Source organism: Bactrocera neohumeralis, unplaced genomic scaffold, assembly GCF_024586455.1.
Source record: "Bactrocera neohumeralis isolate Rockhampton unplaced genomic scaffold, APGP_CSIRO_Bneo_wtdbg2-racon-allhic-juicebox.fasta_v2 ctg697, whole genome shotgun sequence".
In the NCBI taxonomy this organism is placed as follows: domain Eukaryota; kingdom Metazoa; phylum Arthropoda; class Insecta; order Diptera; family Tephritidae; genus Bactrocera; species Bactrocera neohumeralis.
This window is the reverse complement of record NW_026093784.1, coordinates 27298-52816: the sequence shown is the minus strand read 5'-3', so window position 1 is coordinate 52816 and position 25519 is coordinate 27298. Positions and strand designations below refer to the sequence as shown.

Sequence of the window (25519 nt, the reverse complement as noted above, 5' to 3'; positions counted from 1 at the left end):
CAGTGCAGTCGTGTAGTGTGAAGGTTAAAGCAATCCGACAGGTGTTCCTTGTTCGCAATTCAATCGTTAAATATCGGGCAAGAACGACTATTTTATTAGTAACGCGAAAGACGGCAATAAAATTAATTATATTGAAAATAAATTTATAATAGCTAAAAAATTTGCTTTTATTGCGATACTAGTTGAATAACAAAAGAGGAGAAGTTCAAAATATATTTGTGAGTTAGAATCCATTAAAATATTTATAAAAACAATAATTACTATGTTACATTAGGATGTATATAAACAGTCATATTAATGAAATGAAATGCATGTAATTTTACTAACCATGTTAAAATCGTATATTATATTTCAAAAATCAGTGCTGTGCAACTTGAATTGCAACTTGAAAATGAGAAAAATAATTAGTCTTAAGTGAAAAAAGTGTGAAATAATCTGTACATGTGACTAACATGTCTGTGGTAGGTTATTTCAAGAAAATACCAAGTTTTAACAACTAAAAATGATTTGGCTTTAAATATGCCATGCAGCCTTTAGACTATTAGACAGCTTAAGAAAATATATACTTAGGTATATACGTATGTATATATTTATTCTAAATTGAGTTGAAAATGTTGAAAAAGGAGGCATAGAAACGCCAGACCGCAGACGGCGCACTTAGGCTGATGATCGCCCATTGCGCTAGAAATTAATTTTAAACCATTCTTAAAATATAACAAATACGTACATATTTTCATTATTAAAAAATTAGGAATCAAAGAACTTGAGTTATAAATATAAGCAAAGTCACATTTCTATAATACATAGCTAAAGTATTTTCAAGTTTTAAAATTATACGCCAAATTTTATTGTAAAATGGTTTCACTTAAATAAATGTAAAAGAGAAACTTTAGAACATTCTCGAAATACTATGCAATTTGGCTCTAAACATAAAAACATAACACTGCCCAGCAAAATCAAAATTTTTAACCATCAAAATTGAAATATTTGCCGTCAAAGTTCGAAATTTGGCTCATTAAGAACATAATTAATAATTATATTAGGTAAGGCATTAAAAAGTTTATATGTGGAAATCAACCATATTTTTCTTTTATTTCAATGGTAATTTTCCGGTCAAACTTCTATGGCAGATGCTACAATCAATTTATAGTGAACAGCCGAACTATGTATATGAAAAAATTATTCACTGAATACGCTCGCTAATTGACGGTAAAACTTTGGATAATTTATTCAATAGGTTCTTATCACTTCTATTTCTAATTACTAAACAGTCATAAAAGTTTACAAGCTACTTATTGAAGTTAGGATTAAATATAACAGCTTAATAAATCTGTAACTAAATGTGAATGAATAAATACGTTTGTATAAGTATTTGCAGTTTTTAAAATGATTTTTTATGAAGGAATTGTCATTTTATATCGTTCGAAATATACAGCTTAAGGTAAATATGGATTGAGTAATTCTATTCAAACCGTTTGTATATTATTGAGCATACTTTTGAAAATCTAGGGTAATTTTTTCCAGTAGAAAATATTGAAGCATAAGTCTGTAATAGAGCTTCTCCCAGAACGTTTTCAGACAAACAGTTTGCGGTGTTCACCATAACTCGGCTAGAAATTATCCAAAAATAAAAAACCAAGAAAATTAGTTAAATTATAATCATATCCTCTGATAATTTTTTTTTCATTTAAAAATTTTTGGCGGCCATTTAAAGTGAAAACTGCTATTTTCTACTAAAAAATTCTGCCATTTTGTGCGTGGAAAACTCCCTTAAAAAATTACTAGACGATGGGGTTAGGTATTTTATATGTCAAAAATGTGTAGAAAGTTTGAAATGAATCTGTCAAGAAGTTTTGAAGTGAAAGTGAACACTAACTTTGAAAAAGGAGTTTTGAGAAAGTGACAAAAAAAATTACCCTATATTGTCAAAAGTGTGCTCAATAGTGTACAAAAGATCCGAATAAAATTACTCAATCCATATTTAAAAAATAAACCCTCCTTGATCGAAAACGTATAAAGTGCCACAACTAAACTTCTCAATACGCTACGAAACTTTTATTTGATACAACGACTCCGACATCGTAATAAGCGTAATGTACATATATGTATGTATGTATATCTCCCAAATCATTGAAGCTATATCATCAGTATGAATTATTATGTGAATTCAGATAATGACTCCGCCCACATCCCATATAAAGATTTTGTTCTGAACTACTAAAAAAACAAGTAAGGTAGGGCTAAGTTCGGGTGTCACCGAACATTTTATACTCTCGCATGATAAAGTGATAATCGAGATTTCATTATCCGTCATTTACATATTTTTTAAATACCGTATTTGTGTAAAGTTTTATTCCGCTATCATCATTGGTTTCTAATGTATATATTATACAGAGAAGGCATCAGATGGAATTCAAAAGAGCGTTATATTGAAAGAAGGCGTGGTTGTGAACCGATTTCACCCATATTTCGTACATGTCATCAAGGTGTTAAGAAAATATTATATACCGAATTTCATTGAAATCGGTTGAGTAGTTCCTGAGATATGGTTTTTGGTCCATAAGTGAGCGACGCCACGCCCATTTTCAATTTAAAAAAAATCCTGGGTGCAGCTTCCTTCTGCCATTTCTTCTCTAAAATTTAGTGTTTCTGACGTTTTTTGTTAATTGGTTAACGCACTTTTAGTGATTTTTAACATAACCTTTGTATGAGAGGTGGGCGTGGTTATTATCCGATTTCTTCCATTTTTGAACTGTATATGGAAATGCCTAAAGGAAATGACTCCATAGAGTTTGGTTAACATAGCTATAGTAGTTTCTGAGATATGTACAAAAAACTTAGTAGGGGGCGGGGCCACGCCCACTTTTCCAAAAAAATTACGTCCAAATATGCCCCTCCCTAATGCAATCCTTTGTGCCAAATTTCGCTTTAATATCTTTATTTATGGCTTAGTTATGACACTTTATAGGTTTTCGGTTTTCGCCATTTTGTGGGCGTGGCAGTGGGCCGATTTTGCCCATCTTCCAACTTAACCTTCTTATGGAGCCAAGAAATACGTGTACCAAGTTTCATTATGATATCTCAATTTTTACTCAAGTTACAGCTTTCACAGGGCATTATAGGAGCCGGTGTCAAAATTGGCGGATGACCGGCCACCTTTAGGTGAAATCACATATCTACAGACCAAAATCGGTAGGTAACATTATCCTAACATTCCTATGTTACATTACGAGTTATTTATTTTGAAAATTGCTTGAAAATATGTTCTCGAATATAACTGAACAATGTCAAAGGTTAATGGAACCAGCCGAGACCTTTCTTTGCAATCAATATGCCCTGAATAATGATTTCCGGTTTTCTAGCTGACTTTAACCATTAAGACCGTTTAGTTTTGTCAAAATACATATGTGATATTTTCATGAAATTAAGTGTATAAGTGTTTTTCAAAATGATATTACTTAATATATGAATATGTATGGAGCTGCTCCGATTCTCTGGTTGACGTTTTATACATAAACGTAATATAATAATTTTTATTCGAAAATATTGGTCAATATCTGAGATATTTAATAGAAATTCAGGGATAGTACTTCTCTGACAATGATACGGGTTTAATCGGACCAATACTTCGATTAGTCCCCATACTCCTAATATAAAGATAATCGAACTTCCGGGTGACTCAATGAAAATGTGCCAACGTATTTTACTTATAACAGTGTATATATTTGTGCATTACACTCCATCATAATCCGGCTGACTTTACTCTATATGATTAGATTTTTAGTAAGTGACAGGTTAATAGTATGTGGTATTGGGAAAAATAGATAAAATCTGGTAGATATTACCCAATTTCCATGTACTAGATGTAATGGTTTTTGTTTTTCTAACAAATCTTATGTGTCTGTCAGTATAGGAGTTATACAATTATATAGTATATGTATATATAAAATTGCTTGGAGCTCGTGTTATACCATAAACAACTTCCCTGGCTTTGATTTCAGTTATATCCGTACTTAGGCTTCTTTAATTGTTACACCAAATTAGTAGCTGTTTTGTGAAAATAAATGGTGACTTCAGGGTTCCGAATGTTCAATAAATTAGGCCATTAACCTCATGTTTGATAATATTTTAATTCAAGCGTCAATTTCATACTCGTATAATATTTTCTTGGATATACTGTAATTTTGTGTTTGGCTATGAATTACCTGATCTACCGTTTTTTGTTATTTTAGTTTATTTAGTCGAATTTATCGGTTATCTTTTCGATTTTTGACTTTCTGGTTAACTTAATGAAATGAAATGACCACAATGTGATTTAACATTAAATGTGAGTAAACCTTGATCTCGCCTGAATTAATACATTACATGGCAATACCCAATATATTAAACTTTATCGCTTTGGTAAAGTTTATATTGCATATATGGGTATATCCGATTCGGTATATGGTATGTACATATTTTCCCTGTGATTTTAATGATTTATGTTAGTTAGTTATGTTTTAATATAAATGTTTCGAACATAAAACTAACTGTTGAAAAGAAGTGAGTCTATGACTAATATTTTAAGTTAATAAGAATATATTAAATTCATTAACAATTTCGTCGAACAACGAGTATTTTTAAATGGTTTTAAAGGTTTGTCAACACTTGAAAATAGGAATTTCCCGGCTTTGATCCTTTATATCTCGCAACATATTTCAACATAATATACTATTTTTGTTCACCTAACGGTTCTTTGTATCCCCTAAAACTGGTCCAGTTAGATATCGAGTTGAAATACATATGGTACACTGTAATTTGATACATGCAACGAGTCTCCGCATGACACTGATCACCTCTTTGCATGCCCTACCAACGCCGCTCATTTAACACCCTTTTCCCTTTGGTCCGACCCCGTCGAAGCAGCACGTTTCCTGGGCCTCCCGTTAGATGACGTCCATGACAACACAGATAATCCTTACCATCCTAACGGGGACTGTTAACCGTTAAAACAGCAACAACAACAACAACAACAGGGAATAGCGACAGGTACCTGTGGCCTAAAAGTGGTTGAAAATTGGATTTATATCTCAGAAACTACTTGACCAATTTGGCTGTGAAAATGGGCGAAATCAAATGACAACCACGCCTACTTCCCATATACTACTGTGATGAAATGTGAATTTTTAATTTATACCTCGCTTGTTTTTCTAACCGGTAATTTTTTTCTGTAAGTTGGTAGTACTGTGAGTGACATCTACAAGTATGCTAAATTTCACGTCAAAATATTTATTAGTATTTGAGATACGCGTCGTTTTGTGAGGCTCTAAAAGTGAATTCTTCGATTTTTACAATGTCTGAATTGATTGAACAAAGAAGTGCGATAATGCACCAACTCATACTACGTTGGTTATTCGTGATCATTTCGCCAAATTTTCAACTAATATCGTGCCGCAATCACCGCATTCGCCTGATTTACCTTCGCTTTACTTCTGGCTATTCAGCACCTAGACACCAAATGTGTGAACACCAGTGCTATAGCTGATTTTTTATCGAATCGGTAAATATATAAGGAATCTTAATGAAATTCAGAAAGAATCCCTTTCTAAAAACAGTGTTTTTAGAATATCCTCTTGCCTAAATTGAATGAAATCAGGCCAATATAGTTTAATATAATTTTTTGCAACATCCTAAAGTATTTTCCCGCATTTCTTGTTTTCCAAAGCGAGAATATAAATGTGTCACACCCGAACTTAACCCTTTCTTAGTTGTTTATTTTGATTCTAGACATAGCACTAGGACTTCTATACGTTGGCGATAAAGTGGGCAAATAAATTATGGAGTCTTCTAATTGTTTTCCAAGATTTGTTACATCTAGTAGTGGTAGGAATAGAATAGAAGCATAGTTCAAAAATGGCTTTCTTCTTCTTAATTGGCGTAGACACCGCTTACGCGATTATAGCCGAGTTAACAAGAGCGCGCCAGTCGTTTCTTCTTTGCGCTACGTGGCGCCAATTGGATATTCCAAGCGTAGCCAGGTCCCTCTCCACCTGGTCCTTCCAACGGAGTGGAGGTCTTCCTCTTCCTCTGATTCCCCCGACGGGTACTGCGTCGAACACTTTCAGAGCTGGAGTGTTTTCATCCATTCGGACAACATGACCTAGCCAGCGTAGCCGCTGTCTTTTAATTCGCTGAACTATGTCAATGTTGTCATATATCTCATACAGCTTATCGTTCCATTGAATGCGATATTCGCCGTGGTTAACGCGCAAAGGTCTCATCCGAGGCTGTCGTTTAGTTTTCATTGGTACTGTTTTTCACGAGGCGGGTCTCAAACCCAGCGCACAACCCTATGTAGGGGATATTTCGCCTTCTCACTTTAGCTCGCCTTCAAACGGATGTTCTTAGGCTACCCAGAGGATACTTGGTCAAAGACTGGAAGTCGTGAGCTCATGAGCGATCAGAGAACCTTCCTCACTTGCGTGAACTTCTACACATGACTCCATCCTTTAGAGTACTAGTAAAAGTATGGATAAACAATATTATATTTTGAATTTATTAAATTTCAGGCTGTTTTAGATATCAGATACCAAGTAGATATAATACTTTAGCCACTTTTGTGAGCTAGTAGGCAATTATTTAATTTGTTGACAGGTATATAATATATAAAACCTTCGTTCTCAGTTTTGGATAAAAGTATATAAAAATATTTTTATACCCTGAACAGGGTATATTAAGTTTGTCACGAAGTTTGTAACACCCAGAAGGAATCGTCGGAGACCCTATAAAGTATATATACAAATGATCAGTATGTCGGGCTGAGTCGATTTAGCCATGTCCGTCTGTCTGTCTGTATATATGTATACGAACTAGTCCCTCAGTTTTTAAGATATCGTTTTGAAATTTTGCAAACGTCATTTTCTCTTCAAGAAGCTGTTCATTGTCGGAACGGCCGATATCGGACTACTATAACATATAGCTGCCATACAAACTAAACGATCGGAATCAAGTTCTTGTATGCACAACTTTCACATTTGACAAGATATATTAACGAAATTTAGTATATGTTATTTTCTAAGGCAACAATATAATCTCCGAAGAAATTGTTCAGATCGGTTAACTGTAGCATATAGCTGCCATACAAACTGAACGATCTTTCACATTTGACAAGATATATTCACGAAATTTGGTATATATTATTTTCTAAGGTAACAATGTAATCTCCGAAGAAATTGTTCAGATCGGTTAACTATAGCATATAGCTGCAATACGTACTGAACACATAGTTACTAACAGAAATTCACCTGTGAAGGGTATTTAGCTTCGGTGCAACCGAAGAGTACTTTTTTTCTTGTTATAATTGTATTTGTATCAACCACTTGGTATTCAAAATTGAAAGCAATCGTATCTGTTTTCGTAAACGATTTCTTCCTAAGTTTTTTATGCTAAGCGAATACCAATTATGTAAACCTGTCTGTTATTGCTATAAAAAACGTAGCAACTTGCCACGGAAAAATCTCTTTCACTAAACTTCTAAAGGCTATTGAGGGATAAATAGCAATTTGAAAATTTCTTTGGGAAGAGTCACCATGAAATCTCATGGGACTTCAAGACAGCAATCATCGGTAGTTGCTTACCATTATTTATATCCACAAAAACGGATTCAATATATCGAAGTTTCACAATTTACATAACTCAATAATACAATCTTAATCTAATTTATTACGAATGGCGTTACTACGAGTATAAAAGGATAAAACTTTTCATTTTTATATTTATCGGTTATATGTCTATATGCATATATTATGTTCACCAGTTATTGCATGGGCATGTGTATTGTTTTCTGTTTGACAACACTGCGGCACTGTTTTACTGATTTACGTACATACATATGTGGGATAAAATAATACATTTTTATTTTATTTTGATTTTTAACTTGATTAAAAGTAGTAATAATATTACAATTAAATTTGTGTGGTTAGCATATATTAGTTTTTAAATTTTTTTCTTAATTCAACATATCGTTACCTAAAATGCAAAAGAACGTGTCATAGATCAAGTAAGGAAGGGGTAAGTTCAAGTGCAACCGAACATTTTATAGTCTTGCAGCTAGCAAGAATCAAAGCAATTATATATGTTTGTATATATGTATAACTCATACTCTAACCTACATCAAAATCATTATATGTGACCTGGTCAACGAAAAGGGGGCTAACGTGCGAAAACTAGTTTTCTGGGAAAAGCTGTTAAAAATAATCGTCAGTTTCTCGTTATCTCATTAATTGTTCACCTTTTTTTTGACACCTAAACCCCCTTTTCGTAGACCAGGTCACATATACGTACCAGTATGTAGTACATGGAAGTTGGGGGTAGTAAATAAAAACGATTCGTATTTATTATTCTTTATACTAGGTATAATATAATAATCCCATTAACTCGATTCAAGCCAGAAAAGATTCTCTCTGAATTTATATATCTTACACAGTAACCGATATTTATATAATCAATTGGGATTTTAAAACGTGTTATATGAGAAATATGCGTGGTTGTAGTCCGATTTGGCCCATTTTAACAAAGAAACAAAGGAAGATCACGTACCAAATTTGGTTGATATCGGTCCTGAGATTAGTGATTTCGTCAAAAAGTGGGCGATGGCACGCTCTCCGTTTAATTTAGTTGATATAGCTTTATTGGTTTGGAAGATATATACATTAAACTTATTAAGGGGCTTGGCCATGCCCACTTTTTAACCATTTTTAAAGCACTCGATTAGGTTTTGGAGATACATACAAGGTCAACAAAACAAAAAAAATCATACTCTGTAGCTACATATTACAATAGTGTAAATATCCATATTTGAGTTTTTATTGATTACCTCCAAGGGGCTTTGTCTACAACAGTAGCTAAGTATGTCACCCTCGATTTATTAACCTCTTTAAAGGTTGGCAGAGACTTGAGAGATATGTATATAAAACAATATGGCACTTAAGCAGTTTAGTATCAAAGTCTAGCAAGCACTATATATGTATTATTTGTTAATATTATTGAAATATATAGTATGTGAGTATATATGTATATCATCACATATAGTTCATGTTTGGATCTCATATAAATAACATTTGTTGGATTCGAAATATGTCTCAAATATATTTACTTGTTTAACTTTTTATTGAGAAAATAAACATAAGATTTTAAGAAATTAAATATTATTTTCAATTTATTTTTCAAGCTTTACATATATTAGGGGACCATTTCGGACCATCTAACATAACTTTAAACTAATTTAGTTTAGTTTTTTGCATCAGAGTGCTTCGATTCCTGGCAAAGTTCTTCAAGTTACTTATTTATTACCTAAGAGAGTATTGGCGAATACCAAAAAATTTTCTACAATAATTTTTCAGTCACTTTTATATTTTTTCATAATCTAATATATAATAGTTTATAAAAAGGTATATGAGTTTTAAAATACTTTCTTAACAAGTACTTACTTATTTTCTAATTATTAACTATTATAATTTGTAATTTATAATGGCTTTGCTTAGTAAGTATAACATGTATATAAAACTTTACTGAAAATTAGCTCCAAAATAATGTAAGTTCGAATTGTTATTTACGCGAGCTTTATTTCTTACGCATTAGGGAATATTCGCTTTCAGTTTCGTTTTAAAAATGAATAAGGCGTTTTTAGTAAAATGCACATTTTTACACTTCAAAATTTATTTCACATTGAGTTTTGTTGAGTGATGGGAACGACAGGTTTTCGAGTGTACTTGACACTGTTTAGCATGAATTCTCATTCCAAACTAAAGCGATTTATAAATTTTAAGTATATGCTAAGCGTATATTTGTATATTTAGAAACAAAAATACATACCAACATATTTAAACATATAGAGGTATGAACTTTAAGTTCACAGGTATTAACCGTAAAATCATCTACTCAGCCGACGGTATTAATGTATTTTTTTATATCATGGTGACCTACGCAATGCGATTTGTCAGATTCTATAAATGGTATGAATTTGATATTTTTTAGATTAGGTGGAGTTTAGGCAGCAATTACTTGTTATTACAAAATACTTTTTTGTTGCTCAAACATTTTAATTCATATATTTCTGTTTTTTGCAGTATGGCACAGTATTTTTTTATTTTTTACTCGGCTAGCAACATCATTAAAATCCATTGATTTAATGACCAAATTTTATAATTAAATCGCTTTGAGAAGTGAAGTAAAGTCGTGTTGATTCCATTCGGCTTTTCTTTGTGATATTATTTCCATAACGCTTGGTTTTTTATGCTTTCACGTCTCAATATTTGATGTTTAGAGAGAGAATGAAAAATTATGTGAAATTTTGTGCAACACAGGTAAATGTTGTTGTAATGTTTTACTTAACTTAAGTTGAATTTTTGTTTTTCAAAATATACGGAAGTTGCTGTATATGTGCATAATTAAATGAAAAACCCATAATCCAATAATAAATATAAAATATGTTATTTATAACTAATTGTGAAACATCACTCTCAGCAACAAAATATTCAAACTTGGCGATGTTTAAAAAGTTCTTGGTGATGTATTGTTTGCTCGATTTTAGTTGTTCCAATTAAAATTTTCTACAAGTTTTCAACAAAATAATATAATTATTAACTTTTGCCACATGTCAATCGCAGGAAATACTTCAGTCGTAGAATAAACTTTCTCAGACATTAAATCATTTCATTAAAAATCACAATCCTGCATTTCGGGGCAGATATACGCCAGCAATATCATCACTTAAGTGAGTGTAAATAATTTTATTCACTTCTAATTTTTTTTTTAAGTGAATACATATCTTAATATATGTATATACATATAAAACGTAATCTAAAAATTTAGAGATTAAAAAAACCTTTTTTTAGTAAGCTGTAGTAATAGGATGTATTTATGCTTGCCAGTGTTGAATAGGCATTCAGTTTAAATATAACATAAATTTCTATTAAATACTTGCCACTCATTTATATACGAGTGTATACAAATACACGTATTTATATAATAAGGTTAACTTTCCAATGTAATAAAAAAGCTACTCGTAAAAGAAAAGATAAATTCTCATATTTAGGAGTGGAAACCTTAATGGCTACGCGCAATCTTTAACGAGTATTTTTTTTTTTTTGATTTAGGCAAGCTCTGGCAGCGTATCCGCAAGGTTAATCAAATCTACATACCATAGGTAGCAAACCACATACAAATACATTTGTGTATTATTCAGATCATATCTGTGTATGATACATTTGCTCATGAAAAACGAGTAAATTACGTATGTATAATTTAACGTTAATTAATATCATTGCAATTCTTATAAAACTTATCACCAGTTCCTGTTAGACCCTATGACCCATGACCGATGAGGTGCAAAGGAAAATTATAAATTAAAAATTTGTGACTTAAAGTCAAAAATAATTTACTTTATTGAACGATTGTATAAATACCGACCATTTATATGATTTTGCCTTTAAGCATATGCATATTTCTGAAATTTCTTTTTAGTAGGTCAGCATACATATATTGTGAAAACGGGTGGAAAATAATCTTACTTCCTCCACATAGAAAGGTTATTTTAATAAATATTTAATGTATGTTTTACTTGCTTCTACCGCATGTGAATCGATGTAAAAATAGGAAAATTTTTGGTGGTTTTAGAAAGGACTCGGCCCATTTCAATCAAATTTGGTTCACAGTATTGGCCTGATATTCTTATATTGTGGTTTATAGTATTTTGAACTAAACTGTTAAAGTTTCTTATACATAGATGACAATTAATTAAAAGAATTCTTGTTAAAAATACCCAAGTTGTATTGAGAAAATTTCATTATTTACTGAATATGTTGTTGTTGTTATTCCGCTTTCTTGGTCATATACTCACGATGCGTCAATTTTATGTACGCTTCTAATATTTTAGAACCCTTGTGAATTCTCGTACCTATACATTAAATAGGAATGCTGTATAATCGATATAAAGTTCATTAATACTAATGCTCGTAAAATTTTGATGTAAATTGAAAAGACATATATAGTATACCATTAAAACAAATACTTGATTCCGCTCATGTATTAATAGTTTGAATAGTCTATTTAAAGTTTCCATCAATATACAACAGAATTGTACGTGAAAGAAATTAGTTGTGCTAATTGGAATTTAGTGATTTTATTGTATTGAATAAACGTTGCTAAGGTACTCACGCTATTAGAATTTATTATGTTTACCAAACATCAGCTTACTCAAATGGCCATTGTGTTGATAATTACTCGATTTTATTCGAATTTATTTTGTGTGTCCTAGCCTTAATGGTAAAAATTAGGTAGTAGGTTAGATAGTAGAGAATACTTTGATATTTGCGTACTTTCCATTGTAATAATGAATTGAAATTAAAATTTATTACAGGAGTATAAGCTAAAATTAAAATATAAATATCTGTTTAAATACTTATACATTCAGATAGTAATAATAAAATTTAATATTTAAATAAGACTGAATTGAAATTTAAGGGTTAAAATCGGTGATATTATTTTCCTCTTTTACCAAACGTAACATTATCTTTTCAGCAATTTTTGTATTTTGAGTAAAGTAAAAAGTGTTCAGAAGGGACGAATGTGCATACGAATGGTAGTCTAAAAGAGTGTTTATCATTAGATGTTTGTGGCTTTTTCAATTACCATGTCTTAAATAGTACGTGTGATTAGATATTTATACAGTGTAGTTAGCTACAATAGTTTTAAAACCATGACGTTTTTTAATTATATTATAATAATAAGGATCACCCCACAATGATAATGTTCAAAACTGCTACAAATAATGTATGAAATGGCCGTATTATGGAACTGTTTAAAAAGTGGATTATAGATTTCATTAAATCATGACACCTACTTCCCATATACCGCAATTTTTTTTTTTTGAAAAGCCTAACGTAGACATATTTTATATTGAAATAAGTATAGCATAACCCTCTTAAAAAACCATTATCAACTCTTTTTATAATTTATAAATTACTAGTGATTTTAACTTAATTTAATTCTTTACGCCTTCGCATAATAACAAATTCAATATGAACCAATACTTGCATTAAATTGCATTTACATTTGATAGCGCATACATGAAGACTTATCTTCATCAAGATGTCTTAATTTCTAGTTGCACGTTCGGACGGAAGGATCGACAGGCAGTCATCCGCATTTCAATTTTTCTCGTCTTCCTAATCGAGTTTTCACACGATTTTACTCATTAATAAGAAAAACACGCTCCTTCACTGACCGATATTTTTTGTCAAAAATCATCTATAAGAACTGGGGTCAACATATTCGGTACCTAGGAGTTTAAACAGTTTTTTTTGGATTTGAACAGTTTTTGGTCCAGAAGTCACATACACTAAATACATTATTTGAAAAAAACTATCATAAATGTTGCAAGAGTATAACCAGAAAAAAGCGACAGATGAGAATTTCTACCACATATGTATGTATGTATCTTAAAAAATTAGTAGAGTAATCAATGGATATGAAACATTCCATCCGTAAAGAAATTCATCAACTGTTTTGCTATAAATTACAGTGATGTCAGTAGAAGCCATTAGTATTCGTCATTCACGTGAATAGCTGCATGCATATAGTACATATGTAATCATATGTATGTGTGGAATTTCCTTTTATGAGTTGGGGAAATGAAATATATAGGCATTATGAAATATACCTGGAGCTACTTACTACAAGTGAGTGGCATTATCGCAAAAACAATTCTCATTATTAAGTTAAAAAAAGATATTAAATTTTTATATGTACAATCCCCCTATCACGAAATAATTGTTATATATGGATATCTATGAATTTCTCCAAAACTTAACTATGTAAAATGAAAACCAAATGAGAACTTATAAAATACGAAAGTAACTAAAGCTTTCGATAATGTTGGCATTCTGCGTCTATACTAATAATTTGACACCATTCTGTGTGTTTTATGTTCGTGCACACTTCCTTCTAATACTTAGATCATACTCGTATTGTTGTCGCAAAATATTTGGACGAATGCATGTGTGAACTAAAAACAGGTCATTTGGAATATACGTTAAAAGTCCTTTTCCCAATTGACAAATTTCCTTGAACCACGTTTACATGCAACACATTTTATAACCAAAGGCTTCAAATCGCTGTACCACGTATCCTTATATGTATGTATGTATGCACTTATGTTGATTTAGCGCCTTCACATTGACCTGTTGTCCGCTTCAGGTTGGAAAACAGTATGTGGGAACATATACTAAGTAAATTTTAATAAGGGACACTCCCGCGAATTGCTATATTCATTCACCCAAATAGTACAATATGCTTATACATGAAGATATATCCCTGAAGGGCGAGTTAGAAACTGTTACTGCTTCCCAAATGGCAACCATTTAGATAATCAGTTTAAACTCAGGAAAATTATGACCCCTTTCAGCTACAAATAGTAATTTTCTTTTTCCTTTAAAAACCAAAAATGTCGGGAATTAATAAAGTTAATAATATATATAGTCAAATTTTCGTTTTATGTATTACTAATAATAATAATGTACAATACACCAATGTCAGAACCAATTTCATTCACATTTAATGCTAAATATAAAGTATATAAGAGGCATCGCATCGTATAAAATGTATTTTTGGATAGTTGTGTTTTGGTTCAATTTTACCTCAGTCTTAGTCAATCCACTCAACTAGTTGGCTTACCATGGGAGGTTGGTATTTTAGTTAACCGAGAGCCTATAAAGTGCTATAACTGAGCTCCAAATTAAAATATGTAATATAGATCATGTGCATTTTCCACAAACTACTAAAACTATCTAAACCAAACTTGCTGAGAACAAGTCCTTCTGAAAATTCTTCATATCCTCATTCCTCAAATAATGGTTATGGTGAAAACTACTAAAAGTGAAATAACTCAATAAATAAATGCGTCAGAAGTGGTATCAAAATTGGACAATTTCAAATAAATTTGGTTCATTACTATATTTAAGCGTTTCAGTTCTTATTGTGAAATCACTCCACGAATTATTCCTAGTCGCATATACTACTTGTAATGATTTTCTTAGTATATTCCCGAGTAATGTCAAAAGTCCAGACCACTTTTATCACCTTTGCTAGAGTTTACATCACATATAGTACATACATATGTACATAGTGCATATGTATACTTTTGAGCTTTAAAGTTGATTTTAATATAAATATGACGAAAATGAAGCAAAATATGGTAATGAAACTTACGTAATTATGACCTATTTTACATGTAAGTTAATAAGGTACTAAATGTGATTATAATCCGTTAACGGTTTCGTTGAATGGTAAATTTTTACGCAATATTTTTTAATGTAAAGGTTTGGAATATCTGAAAGTATTTCATGGTATTGAAAATTTCGAAAGTTAAAATGTTCGGTTGCACCCGAATTTGGATTTGAAGATTCGAAAATAAAAAGTTATGTTTTGCTGTTTGAAGGTAATCAAAAATATACTTTTCTTGTACTCCTTAAATTTTTAAGAAATGAAATAACGAATTACATTAATTGAAATGATTGGAGTTTGTAATTGATTTGAATTATTGGTCACAAATAATAGTTTTGTCTGAATAACTGTTTCTTGAAAAGATAATAACTTATAAAGATATATTATAACGAAACTAGTTCGGTAAGGCGTTCTCATTAGAATAAACATTTTAACTGGTATAAATTATTCAAACGAAGACAATTTGTAAATTTAAAATAGTCTAAATTTTACCAAAACCTTGTATATATTTTCTTATAGCGTATAGAAGTAATTTAAGATTTGGCCCAAACGTAACCCTCCTTGATTGTTTAAACGCACTTAGTCAACTTCCGCAGGCTTTTTAAAAACACAGGCGAGTATACTTGCAGGTATAAGTACGTCAGAGCTTACTCACCACAACAATAAGCATAATGTCAGAATATTCACTTCTTCAGCATCCTAATTGACTTTTTTGTTTGTGGTTTGATTGCACTGCACTTTGGTGGTAATTAAATTACCGCAACCATAATTGCTACAATAATGACAACACTGCTGGCTCTTGTGCGTTTTTTACCGGTGCTCAACAGAAAATTTCACATACATATGTACATATATGTATATATTGCAGCAGATACCTGCTGAATCCTGTTCACTTTACGATCAATTTCAACTCACCGACGTGAACATACTACACATATGTAGGTGTATGAGTATTATGTGCTTTAAAATAAGAAAGAGGAAGGAAGTGTTTAAAACGTTGTGAGTATATATATATCATTGAACAGTTGTTGTGGTGTTACCAATAAAATGTAACGCAGGTAGGTTGATACAATTGTTGCTAATGGACATTTGCAACATGTGCGGCCAAATTACGTGGTAAAGTTATATTAAAATATTATTTTCTAATTAGTATACTTATGTCGCTAATTCATACATCCAAATATGTTTATGATAAATTCTTCAAACCTCGCTGATAAATTTATGTGATATAAGTTGTATAAATATGTAGACATGTACATACATATGTATGGATATTATACAAGTAAATCGTGTGTTATTGAGGTGTGAATTAATATTGAAAGTCGGCGTTTTTATTCATTGTGTAATAGTTTTCTTCAACTAACGGTTGATGTATTACCTAAAACTAAGCGAGATAGATATAGAGTTATATACATATATGTACATATATATAAATGATCAGGATGACGAGAAAAGTTGAAATCCGGGTGACCGTCTGTCCGCCCGTCCGTGCAAGCTGTAACTTGAGTAAAAATTGAGATACTTGGTATGCGGGTTCCTTAGTACAAAAACATTACGAGTTCGTAGTTCGAAAACGCCATTAACCGAAAACCTATAAATATTCCCTAAATTAAGATACATAGTATAACTTAATTTCTCACAGGGGATCGTTGCAGCAAGGGGCAAAAAAAATTGAAAAAGTAAACGTGGCTCCGCCCTCTAATAAGTATAATGTACTATATATGCTATATATGCTACTGTGATCAAATCGAAAGGTGAATTTTGTCCATTTCATCTTCTTCAAAGTAATCCCTTACCGCTGCAAGCCAACGAAATTTCCAGTCATCATAGCACTTGGAAAAATCCTCCGTCGAGATGGCATCAAAGCCTTCTTCGATTCAGTTTTTATATACTCAATTGAGTTAAAACGGTGTCACCGGGGTGGTCATGTGAATTTGCTGAATAGCCAGAAGTTACACGAAGGTAAAATGGTGTGAATTTTTGATGTATCTTCAGCTAGCTGTGAACGTAACTCTGAAAGAGGGATGTCATCTTCATTATCCCATTCGGTTGTTATGTCAAACAATTTTTGAAAAGATGACGGAATTGAAGACACATTAACGGCAGTCCATGCATTAGATAGAAAACATATTGCGTCTTTCAAGCTGGTGCTTTTCAGAGCTTCGTCTACTGATTTTTCTCGTCGAACCATGTGACCTAAAAGGATTGTTTTGTAGTTCATTTTCGTAAGCCTTATGACATTCTGGTCCATGGGCTGTACAACAGCCCTACAATTCGGAGGAGAACACATTACCAATATTTGACCATCAGTACTCTTTAACTCTCTTTCTTTGGAGTGACAGGGAGCATAAAGCAAAACGTCTACACACCTCTGGAATAAATGTTTTGTGAAACCATTCTTCAAATAAAGCCAATGTCATTCGAGCACTTTTATTTCCTTTGTAGACAACAGGCAAATCCGTAAAATTTTTATGTTAGCGTGCATTCAATGATTTCACAATAACCTTTAATTTTACTCTATGATTACCAGACGCATTCGTACAAGCAAGTTATTTTTTCTTTACTGATTTTCTATCCCGGAGCCGAGGTTTCTTTTGAGCGCACAAGAGTTTTATTAGGCAAAAGCTTCCAAAAGAGGCCAGACTCATCAGCATTGTATATCTGCTCCTTGTTTAAACCTAAATCAGTAATTTTTTTGTTTAAGTTTTGCAAAAATGGGTTAACTGAATGAATGATTTTTGAAATTTGTGACTGCTAGCACGAAAGTCACCTGGCTTTTCCTGTACTTTTGCATGCGAAAGTTTGGTCTTTACCTTGAGCATACCAGTCGTGATAGGTAAGTTCTTTGCTCGTTGTTTTGCAAACCATTTCATGAGTGATTTTTCCATTTTTGGAAGTTCTGATTTCCCTTTTCCAGGACCAAATTCAGCATGCTACACGAACTTCTTTATGGTGGCTTCATTTTTCTTAAAACGAGCTATTGTTGATCTATGCACTTGAAAACTTTTGGCTAAGGAATTGACAGAATGTCCTGCACTTCGTTTCTTTAAAATATCAACTTTCTATTTTATTGTTAGCAACGTAAATTTTTTCCTTGCCATTATGAGACCGCACTACTACACACTACTGAAACGCACATGCGTAAGAGTTACAACAATTTATCATCGAAAAAAAAACGGGATTTCTCAGAAATGTACTCCAACTCAGAGGAATCGTTACCAAAATCAACAATGTCTTGTCGCAAGTTTCAAGGTCAAAATTTTTGGATGCCGCAAGTACTGAGTACATAATGTAAAATATTTCTTTGTTGCAAGTATCGAGATGTGAAAGAACCGAGGTACCACTGTATAAAAAAAATTCACCTTTCAATTTGATCACAGTACTATCTCCTAAACCAATAAAGCTACAACAACAAAATTTACCGGATTCAAATATTATAACAACTTTTATCGACAGTGTGAAAATGGATGAAATCGGAAGATAACCCCGCAGTAATTAATATAATGGGATACAAATTTGCAATAAGTAATTTTAAAGTATGTAACTTTATGATAAACAATTTCGCAAATCCAAACAAAATTATCCAAGCCCCGAAATACCGGAAATGTGGACTCCAGTATCTCGTGTTGACTCTTAACGGAAATTTCGGTCAATGGATGGGATATACAATTGAAATTCAGAGGGAATCCTTTCCGGACAATAGTATCTCTGTGTATCAAAAATGAGCTGAATCGGGTCAATATTTCTCTAAGCCCCCATATACTTAATATAAAGTTTTTGGAACTTCCGGGTGGCATTGCTGCATATATCGGCCAATATTTGAGTTATCTCAATGAAAATGACAAAGCGTGTTTTACTCATAACAGTGTGACTTTGTGCCTCAAATACAAAAAATTGGTTATTAACTTGGCCTCGCCTCCCTATAAATAATATCAGGATTGTGGATTGGATTGGAGATTGTATGTAAGGTACCCGAATGAAACCCTGAGAACATTTTTTAGCAAGTGGCATAATAATAGTTAATAGATAAAATCGGGTCGATACTATGCCAACTGCCATATACCACAAATAATAATTTACGTTCTTCTAACAAATCTTACGCTGACAGTGTATGTGTTATATAGAGTATATGTATATATACAACTGCTGAGATTTCGATCCTCTGGTTAACGTTTTACATCTTAAGGTATTTCCTTGGCTTTGATTCTGAATATATATACGTCCAAATATTACCACTCTATGTTTAAATTGATTTTTGTTACTTTTGCAGAGTAACTCCAGTAGTTCTCGATATAAATACATAATCATATATACATACGTACATTAATCCTTTTACGCTCACGTTTATTGCATACCAAGTACCATTAAGATAACCACTCTTTACATGAACGAAACTATACTTGAATAAGATATACTATTTCTTCGCAACTTGAGCATAAGCTCACTTAAAATAATCAGTTTAATTATTATTTGGTTATCCTTGGTATAAAGGTAAATCCAAATATATGTATATACACATGTACATATGTAGTAAATGCATAATTTTTTTTACGCGACTATGCATATACATACATATGTACATATGAACCATAAATGTTTACTTTCAATCTCAAAACCTTTTCAAATTTCAAAAGCGTTAAAGTGTAAACATAATATTATTGTAACAGTAGTATACTCTTACATACGAGTATATCCACCAATACTTATGTGCATGTATTCTATAATAACTCTAAGAAAGCATAGCATACAGGTACAGTGAAATCTCCCATAAGCCGACCAGCCTTTCTGTCCGTTTAATGGAGTTGTCCGCTTAATAGATTATCTTAAGAAACATCCAAAAATATAGTCATAATTAGCGATAGGAGAAAAGAGAGTAATTTTGTTTATTTAGTAATGTTCAGAAAAACTGTGCATCTACATATATACATATGGATACATACATATACATACACATATTTAATTATTTGAAAAGATTATTTTTTACTTCTCACTGCTTTAGAAGTTCAGGTTGGAAAACTGACTTACTATTTTTCAGTTACCCAAAGACTTGGGAGCTATTTTTTGCACCGTTTATTTGTCAAAATCAATGAATATAGACAATTCTGCTTCATTCACTCTTAATATATCTTCAGCAGGTGATGGGACGTGGTGTAGTTTGAACTTTTTGAAAAGGGGCATGGCTTCCTAAAATTTTTGCTGTAGTGTATATTTCTAAAATTTATACAGGTAAATAAACATGACTTTGCTAAACATTTCTCCTTAGCCTTTTCCTATCAGATAACTTTATGACTTAGCTTATGGCTAACTTCATACCGAAAATATGAACCAATTTCCAATATACAATATGTTCTTTTGGTTGATTATATGCTGAACATATCGATGGAAATTTGGTTTCCATACCTTGCTCTAACCCCGATATACCAACTACGTCGATTATACGTATTATAAACACCCTTCTCTTAAAAGGGAAATGATTTTTCCAGCATGTTATTAATGCAATTTAAAAAATTATCCTTAAATAAAATTATTTATAATGATCGATATTAAATACGTTTATTAATAAATTAATAGTTGCATACCCATACAACTTTGTCCTACATTTGATATTACTGGAAAATCGGGCATTTGGTTGCATTAAGGGAACGTTATTATCGTGTACTATCCTTTAATAAACATTCTCTCAAATTTTGAAATCGAAAGTCAAATTATTACGGTCGCTACAGCGTTTTTTGTAGAAAGAGTGCGGAACATAGCGATTCCAATCCTTAAACGCGTTTTTCTCAGAATGGCGTTTTTCAAAACGGTTTCCACTCTCAAAGGAAGAGTTTTGAAGATATCTAGTTCCAATTTAGATAGAACATTTTTAACGTCATTCGCTATCGCGCTATGGAAGCTTTTTTCTTTTGTTTTGAAATCTTCCTATTTTTTTCACGAAAAACTGTCGAAAAAAGGGCCAAATTCGATATTTTTTGTTCAAACCGCCGCCATTCTGTCAAATTTAAAAAAAAAAAAAAAAAAAAAACTTAAATAGCACGATAGCGGATTTCTTACATACTATTATTGACCATTTTTTTACGTGTAACTTCAACAATTTATTTAACTATAATACAACCAATAAATAAACATAAAAAAATTATTTTGTATTCGTCATGAATGTATTTATTTATAAAAAAACGGATCGATTTTTATTTTCATCATTTAAAAAAAATAGCGAAAATCAGTGATTTTTCGGAGCATCACGCTGAGACGATCCCTTAAGTTTTATTCAAATATAATCTTCCTGAGGCTTTATTTTGTTATTCAGCCGTGCATCTTTATTGTTATTTAATTTGGTTTGTAAAAATGTATATTACCCCCTTTAGACACATTTACTTATAGTACACTCACATATCGATAAAAATATATTTTCGTTTTCTTTTGTTATAGTGCATAACCATACGCCAAACAGGAAGCAATACTGGAGTATTGGGAAATAAAATAATCTCTAACTGGCTTTGAAACGTGTTTATAGCACTTACCCACCCTTTCAACTTTTCCAACAAATATGCTTCAATCAGTAATCTTCTGTAAGGGATTCTTCTATTTGGCGGCATTTTCAGTGCTAACACACTTTTTAATAGAGCCGGTGATTGGAGTAGTCAATGAAAAAGAAGAACAATTCAGCAATGGCGGGGTATACAAAAATGACTTTGGTGCGTATATTCAGAATGTTCTACTTATGATAAATATTAAAGGTCAATGGTTATTCATAAGTTAAATGATTAATTTTTATCACTTTAAGCTCTTGCTACCATATAATACAAATACAAGAATATGAGTTAAACATTTTTTATTTGAAGGTTTTTCGATTTTTGTATAACCAAGTTCAGAAGGTCAATTTTGTTTTAATATTTATTATACCCTGAACAGGGTATATTAAGTTTGTCACGAAGTTTGTAACACCCAGAAGGAATCGTCGGAGACCCTATAAAGTATATATATAAATGATCAGTATGTCGAGCTGAGTCGATTTAGCCATGTCCGTCTGTCTGTCTGTCTGTCTGTCTGTCTGTCTGTCTCAAGAAGCTGCTATACGAACTCGGTCTATCATAAAGCTGTTTTTAACGATATCAAGTTTTGAAAACTTTTGCAAACAAGATATATTCACGAAATTTGATATATGTTATTTTCTAAGGCAACAATATAATCTCCGAAGAAATTGTTCAGATCGGTTAACTATAGCATATAGCTGTGATACAAACTGAACGATCGGAATCAAGTGCTTGTATGGACAACTTTCACATTTGACAAGATATATTCACGAAATTTGGTACAGATTATTTTCTAAGGTAACAATGCAATATCCGAAGAAATTGTTCAGATCGGTTAACTATAGCATATAGCTGCCATACAAACTGAACGATCGGAATCAAGTTCTTGTATGGACAACTTTCACATTTGGCAGGATATATTCACGAAATTTGGTATATGTATTTGGTATTTTTTAAGGCAACAATGTAATCTCTAAAAAACTTGTTTAGAACGGATTACTATAGCAAATAGCTTCCATACAAACTGAACACATAGTTACTAACAGAAATGCACCTGTGAAGGGTATTTAGCTTCGGTGCAACCGAAGTTAACGTTTTTTCTTGTTTTTACTTATTTTTGTCCAAGTTTTGCTGTAAGACTTTATTTTACATACATAAATTAATTTAAAATTTATTATACTAAACTTTGTTATATTTATTTCGATCTAACATCATTTCTCCCTCAACAGAACCACTGATATTACACAAACGACCATCTTTCTTTGTTGGCAGCCGATATGGCCGATCCAGTGGCGGTGCTGCACTCAGCTCTTCGAAGACACGTCGTCTAAGTGTGGTACCTCGTAACGATCGCTTCTTTTTGGGTTCACGGTATGGAAAGCGCTCCGAAGAAAACTCCGCTGCAGAATTCTATTCGCCATATGAACAAGAAAATCAACTTGCCAACAATAATGCTCTCAACTCTATTAATGGTTTAGCATTGCAACATACCACTGTTAGCAAATACCCATACGGTGAAAATAATAATTTGCTGGAAAAGCAACAACAAGAACAAATACAAACTCCTTCAATGATGTCTTGTGTATATACTGGGTTGAGGAACTTTTTTCGCTGTCGCAATATGTAAGTGAATCAATCAATCCTTAAGCACTGGACTCTTGTATTAAATTTCCTTATTTTGCAAACATACTTACATATAAACATCTGTAAAAGATAAATACGACTATTTTACTTTTTATTGTAGCGATGAGATCAATAACATTATCAACCAGTTGACGATTGCTCATAGCGTCGAGGAGAAAAAGTAAATGATATATGAGCATTATTAAAAGTATTAAGCAGTTGCGGATTTACAGCAATATTATGTTTGGTTCACTCATAATAATATCACTCGATATATTTTACGGCTATACCAATTCTGAAAAATGATTATGCAGTGCTCTCGCGTTAACTCTAATACCCACAAAGTCGCGTTTTCTTCATTGACTACTTCCTAACTCTTTCCTTGAGCTTGAACAAAAGTTAAATACAATTTAGAGATTTTTTACCGAAATCACACTTGTACGTCAGCACCCAGTGGCCAACAACAAATAAATAAGTGCGTTCTCCAATGATTAAGGACAAGTTGCCAACAATTAAATACCTAATCATTGAAACTATTGATGAATCGGACGAGCTCGGTATTTTGAACAACGCTGCTTTTAATTTATGTGATTTCAAGCGAGTGCGCTGTAATTAAAAAAATATGAGAATAAAGCGATGTGAACATTTATAAAGACTTCGCTTATTAAATTTGAATATATGTACATGCATATCTGTGTTGGAAAGCAAATTATGAATATTCTAAAGAAATATTCCGATTATTTCAATTTAGAACTTAACAACATTACCTATAAACACCATACATATGTAATTTCGAGTGTAGAAATGAGTTTAAATAAATTACGTACTCACTTGCATATGTTTACATTTACTAAATTAATATTTGTCTTTCCACCACAGATTTTATATGTAACAATTAAGCACACTAAAAATCACTATGAGATTGGCACTTGTTTACATAAAAAGTGAAATTAAAATTTTGAAAAGGGCTGGATAAATTTTAATAGTCACGAAATCACCAACTTAGATACACTTCGAACGATATGTCTAAAATATATAATTTTTTTTCAAGAGCAAAAGTTATAAAAGCCATATGTAACATAATTGTAAATAATATTGTAAAAACATAAAAACTAGTCAATAATTATTAATCTATCTAAATATCTAAAATAAATAAACGGAGCATACATCCATTTAATTTCAGTGACATCTATGTATGTGTGTACGATATGTCCTATGTACCTATGTACATACCATATGTACTTCATAGAAATATATTTGACATTTTCTTTCAACAACGTTGACAAAATGATAGCCATTTTACGGATTCAATTTAATTGTGATAAAAGTACTGTTTATTTTTAAGTGACTAGTATTATTATAATTGTGATTTTAATTTCTATTTGGGTAAAAATAATCATGCTTTTTACAATCATACAAATATAAATACCTTTGTGCGAACAATATATGTATGTTATCTTATACTACAAATATTTAATAAAGCATATACATAATTATACATATAAACAATTAATGTTCTATTAGCAACTACATATTTTGTTTTTATTACAAGGAAATATTACATGTTTATCCAAGGGGTGCCATGCCTGGTTATAATAGTAACATATAAGAATAACAACTTTTATTTGCAATAACGATAATAGTTACAACAAAGACATCAGTTATAACTGAGACAGACATATAGTAACAATACCATATATGGTACAAATACCATATGTGTGTCACCAAAAACCAGCAAAATACTATATGAGCAATGTAGTATTTTGCTGGTAACAATACTATGATGTTTCATTGTGGTATTTGTATAAACACAGATAAAAACAGGTAACAAACTTTGTTAAAAGCTTTTACACAAAAGCTCTTCGAAATATTCTGTCAAAATGACTTAAAAAATTAATTATTGAAATAGAAAAAAAAATATTTTTCACAATTTTTCTTCCGGAAAAGCAGACAATGTCTCATTTTATGTGAGGATTCTAGAGAGACTAACCAACTCGCTTTTTTGCGATGAAAATAGATTAACTTTACAGTATTTGAAATAATTATACTTATTTTCTCCATAACACACATCTACATATTTATTGTTTACAATTTTTTTGAAATAT

General features: G+C 31.6%; 1 protein-coding gene across 2 annotated transcripts; it reads left to right on the top strand.

The window, feature by feature from the left end:
- Nucleotides 1–24946, top strand: LOC126767484 (uncharacterized). Of its 2 annotated transcripts, none has more exons than XM_050484978.1 (4): nt 1–218; nt 21688–21953; nt 23021–23414; nt 23536–24946. In XM_050484978.1, exons 2-4 carry the CDS (start codon nt 21806–21808, stop codon nt 23597–23599), a joined length of 606 nt encoding a protein of 201 aa, XP_050340935.1. In that variant the 5' UTR covers nt 1–218; nt 21688–21805; the 3' UTR covers nt 23600–24946. The 2 variants fall into 2 exon arrangements, with proteins under 2 accessions (XP_050340935.1, XP_050340936.1); XM_050484979.1 differs by lacking the exon at nt 1–218 and adding an exon at nt 3171–3192.
- The last annotated feature ends 573 nt before the right edge of the window (nt 24947–25519 follow it).

What these genes read in the sequence shown, in the direction of transcription:
- LOC126767484 (XM_050484978.1), top strand. Translation starts at nt 21,806, where the DNA reads ATGCTTCAATCAGTAATCTTCTGTAAGGGATTCTTCTATTTGGCGGCA. An exon ending in GGTATACAAAAATGACTTTG is followed by an intron (nt 21,954 to 23,020) that starts GTGCGTATATTC and finishes CTCCCTCAACAG; the next exon opens with AACCACTGATATTACACAAA. An exon ending in TTTTTTCGCTGTCGCAATAT is followed by an intron (nt 23,415 to 23,535) that starts GTAAGTGAATCA and finishes TTTTTATTGTAG; the next exon opens with CGATGAGATCAATAACATTA.